At 36.7% G+C, this 12389-nt stretch overlaps 1 protein-coding gene across 1 annotated transcript in view; it reads left to right on the top strand.

Annotated features, from left to right (window-relative positions):
- The window catches only part of VWA8 (von Willebrand factor A domain containing 8), a 398456-nt gene that overhangs the window by 140823 nt on the left and 245244 nt on the right, over nt 1-12389 (top strand). Inside the window, exon 17 of the mRNA XM_024230913.3 lies at nt 1779-1894. Within this exon, the coding sequence (XP_024086681.3) occupies nt 1779-1894 (116 nt within the window). The remainder of the gene's footprint in view (nt 1-1778; nt 1895-12389) is intronic.

Genomic DNA, 12389 nt, shown 5'->3' with positions numbered 1-12389 from the left:
CTCAGAGTGTCATTCATAGGTCTTTGTTGTTTGAGAGCAAGCCTTCCAGCAGGACCTTCTAGTAAAGCTGGTCTGATTTCCTCATGTTCTACTTGTGGTTCCATTCCTTTTGCTTTCATGCCTTTGATCAGAGGATTTCTCATGCCCATTTGAATATTTTAACTGCCTATAACAGCTGTCTACTGTTCCACTTATTTTAGCATTGAAGTATATACTATTTTGAATTGTAATTTATGATTTATTATATTTGAATATTGTCTCCATGTCTGAAATGCAAATTAATTGAAAATAAGAATGGACCAAATGTTTGCTTGTAAATGAGTTCTTTGAAACTTAGAATGTGTTTTTTAATAGAAGAAAGGATATGTGGTGGTCATGCTTCCCACCTAATTCCCAAAGGAAATATGATACTAATGTTGTAGCTGAGATAGAATACTAACAGCAGACCAATATCTCATGGAGACGTGAAATACACAAGGAAGGATAAATAAACTATATTTTTTCTTCTTTGGGACATACGGAGATGACCTTAGGCGGAACATTAAAACAAGCAAATGCGCAGTGTGTCTTTGACATTCTCCCCTCATCCATTCTGAACCCTTTGTTAATTTCATAGAGTCCTCTTCTCCAGGCCCTTGAGTGCTCAGAGCCACTTTACTGCCCTTATCACCCTCTGTGACATTTCATACTGACCTGCCTTGCCCTCCCAAAGGTCCAGTTGCTTCAAAAGTGCTTCTGTCCTGTGGTTTTCAGTGAAAATCACTATCTTCTAATGCTGCTGATCTAAGTTAGGAATTAGGCCAGTAATAATCTCATTTACTAAATATATGCTAATATGTAGGTCCCATCACCTTTCTCTGCTGGGTTTTTTGTTTTCATTTTGAAGAGGCTGATTTTTAAATAACAGTTGTTGCCATTTGTTGAGCACCCATATGTGTGTGACATGTGCTAAGTACTTTAGAATCATTTTCTAATTTAACCTTCATAACGACCTTAAAGGTGAAGGCATTACTATTGTCATTTTAAAGTTGAGGGAACTGAGGCTTGGAAAGGTTAAGTAATTTGCCAAGGTAACACAGCTAATAAATAGGATACTGACTTATCTGATTCCAAAGCCTATAAACTTTACCATTATATTATGCTGCCTGCCAAAAGAATTTCAACAAATATTTATCGAGTACTTACCATGTCCTGAGTTCTATACTAGCAACTCTATTCTTGGAATTTTGGGAAATGTAATATAACAAAGTGAAATTATTCTGACAGCATAGGGGAAGGATTCAAAACAGCAAGCTGCAGCACAAGTGACAAATTGGTTGATACCTCTGTAGCCAACAGCCTAAATTGTTTACAACTCTTTTTGGCTATTTTAGAAACCACAGATTTGCTTAAAGCTTTAAACATTTCCATGGTATCTTAACACCTTGGCTTTGTGTAAGGAGAAAAAGTGAACAGTCAATCATACAGCCTAAGTCCAGTGTGACCTTTGTTATGTAACATCCTTCCCCCATTGCCCCTCCTATCTCCAACTTAGCACAATTAAAATACATTAATTAAATTTAATTGATAAATACTTTAGGTTTTTTAAAAACTATCTTCAAGGATGTTTTAAGTGTAAATTGGTTTCTGTTTATTTTGATTTGTAATTAATTAACAGCACATACTTTAAGTCTGGCCTTACCCCTTCAGTAATAATGAATTCTGCTGTGATATCCATCTAAAGGGACTTTAGCAAGTTGAAACAAGACTCTTAACACAATGTATTTGTCTTTTGATAGGCACAATCGTTAGCGGCATCACTTTCTACCAGACAACTGTTGCGAATTTCTCGTCGGCTGTCACAGTATCCTAATGAAAATCTTCACAGTGCTGTTACTAAAGCCTGCCTTTCCAGGTAAACATATTCTTTCTCACTACATGTAAGTTTCTGGATCTTCACTAAAACTATAAGATAAGTTTAACTGATGGTGCATATACCCAATTCTTCAAAATATATTGGTCTGAATATAGAGCTATTTCAGTCTTGCCTTCACTGATTAGAACTTATTTAATACAACATATTATCTTTTAAAATTAATTTTTGGTCCCAGCATCACCAGAAGCAGATGTTGGTACTGTGCTTCCTGTACAGCCTGCAGAACCATGAGCCAAAATAAAACCTCTTTTATTCATAAAAAAAAAATAAAATAAATTTTTATCCTTAATTTGTATGGGTACATAGTCAGTATATATTTATGGGGTATATGAGATACTTTGATACAGGCATACAATATGTAATAATCACAACAGGGTGAATGCCATATCCATCACCCTAAGCACTTATCATTTCTTTGCATTATGAACATTCCAATTATACTTTTAGTTACTTAAAAATGAACAATAAATTATTGTTGACTGTAGTCACCTTGTTGTGCTATCAAATACTAGATCTTCATTCTATCTATGTTTTTGTACGCATTAACCATTCCCTTCCCCACTTCTCACTACGCTTCCTGCCTCTGGTAACCATCCTTCTACTCTCTCTTTATGAATTCTATTGTTTTAATTTTTAGCTTTTAGAAATGAGTGAAAACGTGAAGTTTGTCTTTCTGTGCATGGCTTATTTTACTTTAAATAATGTGCTGTAGTTCCATCCATGTTGTTGCAAATGACAGAACTTCGTTCATTCTTTTTTATGGCTGAAGAGTACTCTATTGTGTGTGTGTACAACCTTATCCATTTGTCTGTTGATGAACACTTAGGTTGCCTCCAAATCTTAGCTATTGTGAATAGTGCTGCAACAAACATGGTAGCGCAGACTTTCTCTTCAATATATGGATTTTCTTTCTGTTGGGCATATACCTAGCATATACCTAGGATTGGTGTGTCATATGGTTGTTCTAGTTATTTTTTTTTCTTCTTTTTTTGAGGAACTCCATACAGTTCTCTATAGTGGTTATACTAATTTACATTTCCACCCACAGTGTACAAGGGTTCCCTTTTCTTCACTTACTTACTGGTATTTGTTATTGTCTATCTTTTGGATAAAAGCCATTTTAATTGGGGTGAGGTGATACCTCATTATAGTTTTGATTTGCATTTCTCTAGTCATCAGCGGTGTTGATTACCTTTTCATATACCTGTGTGCCATTTGTATCTCTTCTTTTGAGAAATTTCTATTCAGATCTTTCATGCATTGTATAATCAGATTATTAGGCTTTTTCCTACTGAGTTGTTTGAATTCATATATTTTATCAATCCCTTGTCAGATGGATGATTTGCAAATATTTTTTCCCATTCTGTGGGTTGTCTCTTCACTTCATTGACAATTTCCTTTGCTGCACAAGAAGATTTTTAACTCAATGTGATCCTATTTGTCCCATTTTTGCTTTGGTTGCTTGTGCTTGTGGGGAATTACTTAAGAAATATTTGTCCTAACCAATGTCTTGGAGAGTTTTTCCAATGCTTTCTTTTAGTAGTTTCATAGTTTGAGGTCTTAGATTTAATTCTTAATCCATTTTGATTTGATTTTTGTATATGGCAAGAGATAGGGTCTACTTTCATTCTTCTGCATATGGATATCCAGTTTTCCCAGCACCATTTATTGAAGAGACTGTCCTTTCCCCAGTGTATGGTCTTGACACCTTTGTCAAGAATGAGTTCACTGTAGGTGTATGGATTTGTTTCTGGGTTCTCTATTCTGTTCCATTGGTCTATGTATCTGTTATGCTAGTACTATGCTGTTTTGGTTACGTAGCTCTATAGTATAATTTGAAGTCAGGTAATGTGATTGCTTCAGTTTTCTTCTTTTTGCTCAGGATGGCTTTGGCTATTCTGGGTCTTTGTGGTTTCATATAAATTTTAGGATTATTTTTCTATTTCTGTGAAGAATGTCATTAATATTTTGACAGGACAGGGATTGCATTTAATCTGTAGATTGTTTGTGGTAGTATGGACATTTTAACAGCATTGATTGTTCCAAGCCATAAACATGGAATATCTTTCCATTTTTTTGGCATCCTCTTCAATTTCCTGCATCAGTGTTTTATAGTTTTCATTGTAGGGGTCTTTCCCTTCTTTGATTAAGTTTATTCTTATATGTATTATTTTATTTGTAGCTGTTGTAAATTGGATTACTTTTTTACATTGTTCACTTTTGACATACAGAAGTGCTACCGATTTTTGTATGTTGATTTTGTGTCCTGCAACTTTAATGAATTTGTCGATTAGTTCTAATAGGTTTCTGTTGGAGTCTTTAGGTTTTTTTTTCAAGTATAAGCTCATATTATCTGCAAACAAGGATAATGTAATTTTTTCCTTTCCAGTTTGAGTGCTCTTCATTTCTCTCTTGTATCCAATTGCTCTAGGTAGGCTTTTCACTATTGTGTTGGATAACAGAGGTGAAAGTGTGTATCTTTGCCTTGTTTCAGACTTAGAGGAAAGGCTTCCAGTTTTTCCCATTCAGTATTGATATGGGTTGGATCTGTGTCCCTGCCCAAATCTCATGTCTAATTCTAATCCCCAATGTTGGAGGTGGGCCCTGGTGGGAGATGACTGGATCATGGGGGTGGATTTCCCCCTTGGTGATGGTCTCATGACAGTGAATGAGTTCTCATGAGATCTGGTTGTTTAAAAGTTTGTGGCACCTCCCTGCCTCTCTCTCTTTCTCCTGCTCTGACAATGTGAAGTGCTTGCTCCCCCGTTGCCTTCTGCCATGATTTTAAGTTTCCTAAAGCTTCCCCATAAGCCAAGAAAATGCCAGCATCATGTGTCCTGTACAGCACCATGAGCCAATTAAAGTTCTTTTCTTTATAAATTACTCAATCTCAGATATTTCTTTATAGTAGTACAAAAATGGGCTAACACAAGTATGATACTAGCTGTAGGTCTGTCATATATGGCTTTTACTGTGTTGAGGTATGTTCCTTCTATACTCAGTGTTTTTTTTAAAAAGTTTATTTTTATTTTGTTAGTGATTTTAAATATGGAGTCTCACTTTGTTGCCAGGCTGTATAGTTTTTGTCTTGAAGTCTGTTTTGTCTGATATAAGTATAGTGATTCCTGTTTTTTGTTTTTTTGTTGGTTTGTTTCATTTGACATGGAATATTTTTTTCTGTCCCCTTATTTTCAGTCTGTGTATCATCATATGTGAAGTGTGCTTGTTGTAGACAACGGATCGTAGTGCAGTGGCTATTCACAGGCGCTATCTCCCTGCTGATCGACACAGGAGTTTTGACTGGCTCTTTTTCTGACCTAGGCCAGTTCACTCCTCTTTAGGCAACCTGGTGGTTTCCCGCTCCTGGGAGATTACCATATTGATGCTGAACTTAGTGCGGATACCCAGTCAGTATAGTGCATTACAACCCAGAATGCCTGGGCTCGAGCCATTCTCTTGCCTCAGTGTCCTGAGTAGCTGGGACTACAGGCATGTACCACTGTGCCCAGCTATCCTCATCATTTGGAGGGTTTTCATCATGAAGGGATGTTGAATTTTATAAAATTCTTTTTCAGCATCAGTTGAAATGATCACATGGTTTTTGTTTTTCATTCTGTTGATATGATGCATCACATTGACTGATATGCATGTGTTTAACCATGCTGGCATCCCTGGCACAAATCCCGCTTGGTCATGATGAATGATCTTTATAATGTGTTGTTGAGTTTGGCTTGCTACTATTTTATTGAGGATTTTTGCATCAACATTTGTCAAGGATATTGGCCTGTAGTTTTCTTTTTTTGATGTATCTTCTCTGGTTTTGGTATCAGGGTAATAGTGGCCTTGTAGAACAAGTTTGGAAATATTCCCTCCTCCTCTATTTTTCAGAATGGTTTCAGTAGGATTGGTATTAGTTCTTCTCTAAATGTTTGGTCAAATTCATCAGGCAAGCGATCAGGGCCCAGGCTTTTCTTTGCTGAAGACTTTTTGTTATGGTGTCAATCTCGTTACTTGTTATTGGTTTGTTCACATTTTGTATTTCTTCATAGTTCAATCTTGGGAGGTTGTGTGTGTTTAAGAATTTCTCCATTTCTTCTTGGTGTTCCAATGTGTTGGCATATAGTTGCTCATGGTAGCTTCTAATGATCCTTTGTATTTCTGTGGTAACAGTTCTAACGTCTCCTTTTTCATCTCTGATTTTATTTATTTGAATCTTCCTTTTTTCTTAGTTGGAATAAAGGTTTGTCAATTTTATCTTTGCAAAAAACTATCTTTTCATTTCATTAATCTTTTGCTTTTTTTTTTTTTTTGAGATGGAGTCTCACACTGTTGCCAGACTGGAGTGCAGTGGCGTGACCTCAGCTCACTGCAATCTCCCCCTCTGGGGATCAAGCAATTCTCCTGCCTCTGCCTCCTGAGTAGCTGGGATTACAGGCATGTGCCACCACACTCAGCTAATTTTTGTAGTTTTTTTTTTTTTTTTTTTTTTTTTGAGACAGAGGCTTGCTCTGTTGCCCAGGCTGGAGTGCAGTGGTGTGATCTTGGCTCACTGCAACCTCTGCCTCCCAGGTTTAAGCTATTCTTCTGCCTCAGCCTCCCAAGCAGCTGGGACTACAGGCACGTGCCACCATGCCCAGCTAATTTTTTGCATTTTTAGTAGAGATGGGGTTTCACCATATTGGCCAGGATGGTCTCGATCTCCTGACCTCGTGATCCGCTGGCCTCAGCCTCCCAAAGTGCTGGAATTACAGGTGTGAGCCACTGCGCCCAGCCTATCCTTTGCATGTTTTAATTTAAATTTTATTTGTTTCTGCTCTGATGTTTATTATCTCTTTTCTTGTACTAATTTTGGGTTTGGTTTGCTCCTGCATTTCTAGTTCTCCAAGATACATTGTTAGGTTATTTGAAGTTTTTCTACTTTTTTGATGTAGGCTCTTATTGCTATAGACTTTTCTTTTATTATACTGTTTTCGCTAGATCCTATAGGTTTTGGTGTGTTTCCATTTTCATTTGTTTCAATAAATTTTTCAGTTTTCTTCTTAATTTCTTCATTGACTCACTGGTCATTCAGGAGCCTATTGTTTAGTTTCCATGTATTTGTGTAGTTTCCAAAATTCTTCTAGTTATTGATTTCTAGTTTTATTCCATTGTGGTCAGAGAAGATACTTGACATCATTTCTTTTTTTTTTTTTTTTTATTTTTGAATTTTTTAAGACTTGTTTTGTGGCCTAATATATGGTCTCTCCTTGAGAATGATCCATGTGCTGAGAAGAATGTGTATTCTGCAGCCATTGGATCACATGTTCTGTAAATATCGGGAGGTCCATTTGGTCTGTAGTGCAGATTAAGTCCAACATTTCTTTTTTTCTTTTTCTTTTTTGTTGAGATGAAGTTTTGCTCTTATTGCCTAGGCTGGAGTGCAATGGCGCTATCTTGGCTCACTGCAACCTCCGCCTCCCAGGTTCAAGTGATTCTCCTGCCTCAGCCTCCCGAGTAGTTGGGATTACAGGCATGCACCACCATGCCCAGCTAATTTTTGTATTTTTAGTAGAGACGGGGTTTCTCCATGTTGGTCAGACTGGTCTCAAACTCCCAACCTCAGGTGATCTGCCCATCTCAGCCTCCCAAAGTGCTGGGATTACAGGCATGAGCCACCGTGCCTGGCCAAGTCCAATATTTCTTTGTTGATCTTCTGTCTGGGTGATCTGTCCAATGTTGAAGTCTCCAGCTATTATTGTATTGGGGTCTATCTCTCTCTTTTGCTCAAAAATATTTGCTTTTATATATTTGGGTGCTCTAGTGTTGGGTGCATATATATTTAAAATTGTTATATGCTCTTGCTGAATTTTATCATTGTATAGCAGTCTTCTTAGTCTCTTCTTATAGTTTTTGTCCTGAAATCTATTTTGTCTGATATAAGTATAGTGACTCCTGGTTTTTCTTTTGTTTGTTTGTTTCATTTGGCATGGAATATTTTTTTCTGTCCCTTTATTTTTAGTCTGTGTATTTTCATATGTGAAGTGTGTTTCTTGTAGACAACAGATTATTGAGTCTCATTTTTAAAAATCCATTTTGCTACTCTGTCTTTTGACTGGAAAGTTTAGTCCATTTACATTCCATGTTATTGATGAGTAAGGAATTATTCTTGCCATTTTGTTGTTTGTTTTTAGGTTGTTTTATGGTCTTCTCTTTCTTCTTGCCTTACTTTCTGTCTTCCTTTAGTGAAAGTGATTTTCTCAGGTGGTGTGTTTTAATTTCTTGCTTTTCATTTGCTGTATATTTGGGTTTTTTGGTTTGAGGTTACCATGAGGCTTGCGTATAATGCCTTATAACTCATTATTTTAAACTGATGACAACTTAATACTGATTGCGTAAATAAACAAAGAGAAAATTAATAAAAACTCTACACTTTAACTTTGTCCACCCACTTTTTCACTTTTTGTTGTTACTGTTTATATCTTATTGTACTATCTATGTCTTGAGAAGTTGTTGTAGTTATTATTTTTGTTCAGTCATCTTTAATCTTTATACTCAAGTTATAAGTAGTTTACAATACTACAAATAAAATGTTATGACATTCTGTCTTTTTCTGTGTACTTACTATTACCAGTGAATTTTGAGGCTTCAGATATTTCTTACTGCTCATTAATTTTTTTTTAATTTTTAAATTAATTTTTTAATTCCTTTTTTTTCCCTTGTAGGACAAGTGTGACATTTATTAAATCCCTCCACTTTTGTTTGTCTGGGAAAGTCTATATTTCTCCTTCATGTTTGAAGGATATTTTTGCTGGTTTTTCTATTTTAGGATAAAAGCTTTTTCCTTCAGCACTTTAAATGTATCATGCTACTCTCTACTGGCCTGTAAAGTTTCCACTCAGAAGTCAGCTGCCAGACCTAGTGAAGCTCCATTATATGTTGTTTGTTTCTTTTCTCTTCCTGCTTTTAGGTACCTCAGATATCTTGAGGTTGTCTTTTTTGAGTTAAATTTGCCTGGTGTTCTATAACCTTGTTGTACTGGAATATTGATATCTTTCTCTAGGTTTGGGAAGTTCTCTGTTATTATGCCTTTGAATAAATCTTCTACCCTGGTCTCTCTCTACCTCCTCTTTAAGGCCATTTACTATTAGATTTGCCCTTTTCAGGCCATTTTCTAGATCTTGTAGTCATGTTTTATTTTTTTTTATTCTTTTATTCTTTTGTCTCCTCTGACTGTGTGTTTTCAAATAGCCTGTCTTCAAGCTTACTAATTGTTTCTTTTGCTTGATCAATTTTGCTATTGACAGACTGATGTATTCTTCAGTATTTCAATTGAATTTTTCAGCTCCAGAATTTTTACTTGATTTTTAAAAATTATTTCAATTTCTTTGTTACATTTATCTGATAGAATTCTGAATTCCTTCTCTGTGTTATCTTGAATTTCATTGAGCTTCCTCAAAATAGCTATTTTCAGTTCTCTTTCTTTAAGGTCACTGATATGGTTTGGCTGTGTCCCCACCCAAATCTCATCTTGAATGGTAGCTCCCATAATTCCCACATATTGTGGGAGAGACCTGGTAGGAGATAATTAATCACGGGGGCGGATCTTTCCCATGCAATTCTTGTAATAGTGAATAAGTCTCACGAGAACTGGTGGTTTTATAAAGGGGAGTTTCCCTGCACAAAATCTCTTCTTTAGTCTGCTGCTATGTGAGACGTGCTTTCACTTTCTGCCATGATTGTGAGGCCTCCCCAGCCACATGGAACTGTGAGTCCATTAAACCTCTTTCTTTTGTAAATTTCCCAGTCTCAGGTATGTCTTTATCAACAGTGTGAAAACGGACTAATACAGTCATATATCTCTGTTTCTCTGAGATTGGTCACTGGTGCCTTATTTGATTGTTTGGTAAGGTCATGTTTTCCTGGATGGTCTTGATGCTTGTGGATGTTCGTTGTTGTCTGGGCATTGAAGAGTTGAGTATTTATTGTAGTCTTCCTTGCCTGGGCTTGTTTATACATGTCCTTCTTGGGAAAGATTTCCAAGTATTCAAAGAGAATTGAGTGTGTGATCTAATTCTGGTCACTGCAGCCATACCTGCATTAGGGAACACTCCATGCCCTGTAATGCTGTGATTCTTGCAGACTCATAGAGATACCACATTGGTGGTCTTGGGTAACCAGGAGAATTCCTTGGACTGCTAGACAGAGACTCTTGCTCTCTTCACTTACTTTCCCTCAAACAAATGGAATCTCTCTCTCCATGCTCAGCTGTCTGGAGTTGGGAGAGGGATGGCCATCACCACTGGGATTGTGCTGATTCAGACTTGAAACCAGCACAGTACGGGGTCTTGCCCAAGGCTTGTGGTGACTTTTGTCTGGCTACCACTTATGTTTATTCAAGGCCCAAATGTTCTTTAGTCAGGTTGTGATTCTTCCTGCTAGGCCTAGGAATCTCCCTTCAGGGCAGTGGGTTCCCTTCTGGCCCAGGGTGGGTGTTAAAATGTCATCCAGGAGCTAAGTCCTGGAACTGGGGACTTTAGCAATCTGCTTAGTGCTTTATTTTACTTTGGCTGAGCTGGTACCCAAATTGTAAGACAAAGTTCTCTTTACTCTCCCCTCTCCTTTCCTCCAGTGGGAGGAATCTCTGCCAAAGCTGCAAGCTGTGCTGCCTGGAGTTGAGGAAGGGACAGTGCAAGCACTGCCTTGGCTGTCCACACTGGTGTCTGACTGGGTCACATGCACCCCAACTCTACCGACTCTGAGCATAACACCAGGACTTGCCCAGGAATTGTATTCCTGTGGCCTAGACAGCCTTTCAAGTTTATTTAGAACACAGAGCACTTTAGCCTGTGGTGGTGAGGCTAGTTAGAATTCAGGTTCTGACCACTGGGATGAATGATTATTCCCCTCTAGCTAGGGCTGATCAAAATGCTCCCTCCATGGACATCAGCTGAATGCTACCCTGTTGCTCTCCACTGTGACAGGGTAGCACTGAATTCCAATGCAAAATACCACAATCAATGTGATCTTTCTCTCCCAAGCACACAGATTCTTTCTCCGAGCTATGTAGCACCACTAGGGGATGGGGAAGAGGTGGTGTAGGCAGTTCAAGACTGTCTTTCCTACTCCCTTCAGTGCCTCCTTCCTTCATATGATGTTGAAACCAGGTACTGTGATTGCTCACCTGGTTTTTGGTTCTTATGAAGGTGCTTTCTTATGTGGATAATTGTTAATTTGGTGTTCCTGTGGAGGGGAGGACAATTGCTGGAGGGTTCTATTCAGCCATCTTGGTCTACTTTCATTCCATTAATATCTTATTTAGACATTCAATAATTTTCAGAGGTATTTTATAAATGAGAAAATTGTTTAAGTCACTCAAGTCACATAATTATAAAAAGTGGGTTTGGGATTTGAAAGCTGGTTCATATGTCTTCTGAGCTAGGGCTCTTTAGCACTATTACACTTATTGCCTCTAAAATTTGCATTGGAACTTTTCATTTTTGACAGTACTGCTCATATCTAAATTCGACAAAACTAACATTTTTTCAGTCTGTACTAATTGTTTTCATACCAGTTGGTTAGTGATTATAAAACATTGGCTTGTAGAATTTTCTTACAGAATTAAGTTTACGTGAAGCTATTTTAAAGAATAGTAAGAAAAGATTAAGAACAATTTCCAGTAAGCCCAAAGATTTAGTCTCTTTTCATATGATCTAGTAATTATTTTTATGGTGACTATGCTTGTTGTCCATTCATTTCTTGATAAAAGGAATTAAAGGAGAATCTATTTTCAGTTTAGCAGATCTTTATTGCCCTCTATAACCTCTCAGTTTAGTGGACAGTTTTTCTTGTAGTTAAATTAAGCTCCTTATGTTGCAACTTGAATTTGTTCTTCTTGTGTGTATCCAGCTAAAATGAAATTCCTCTTTAGTGTCTTCAGAGTAATTATTTGAAGAATGAATAAGTATAGGAAATAAGAATATTGATTATCTTATTAAATATAAAAATTTTGGACTTTCAAAGCATTCTGCAGACTGTTAGATAAGCCCTGGTAGTTGAATCAACTTTTAATTTCCTTTATTAAAAAAATAAATAAAAATAAATTGAAAAACTAAAAATAAATCAAGTAATAAGAGTTGATCTAACAAATTAAAAATATCAAAGTTTGGAGAAATATAAAGCATATGAGAATGTTGAAAGCTAACAGTGTTTAATTTATTACCAATTCAGTTACAATTTATTACTAATTCAGTCTACAAAGAAAACATGAGAACATTTTTAATAAAGGTCAGAAAAATTAAGGGACGCATTTCTGTCATATATTTTATTATCTCCCTAGGATAGATTTTCAAGACAATATTGACAGGAAATAATTTTTGTGTGATTTTATATTTCCTCTGCTATTTGGAGTGGGAAATTTAATGGATCTCTTCTAAAACACAGTTTTTTTTTTGTTTTTTTTTTTGGAGATGGAGTCTTGCTCTGTCGCCCAGGCTGG

This window comes from Pongo abelii, chromosome 14 (assembly GCF_028885655.2).
Source record: "Pongo abelii isolate AG06213 chromosome 14, NHGRI_mPonAbe1-v2.0_pri, whole genome shotgun sequence".
Classification (NCBI taxonomy): domain Eukaryota; kingdom Metazoa; phylum Chordata; class Mammalia; order Primates; family Hominidae; genus Pongo; species Pongo abelii.
Note: the sequence above shows the minus strand (reverse complement) of the source record. Positions and strands in the feature narration are given on the sequence as shown.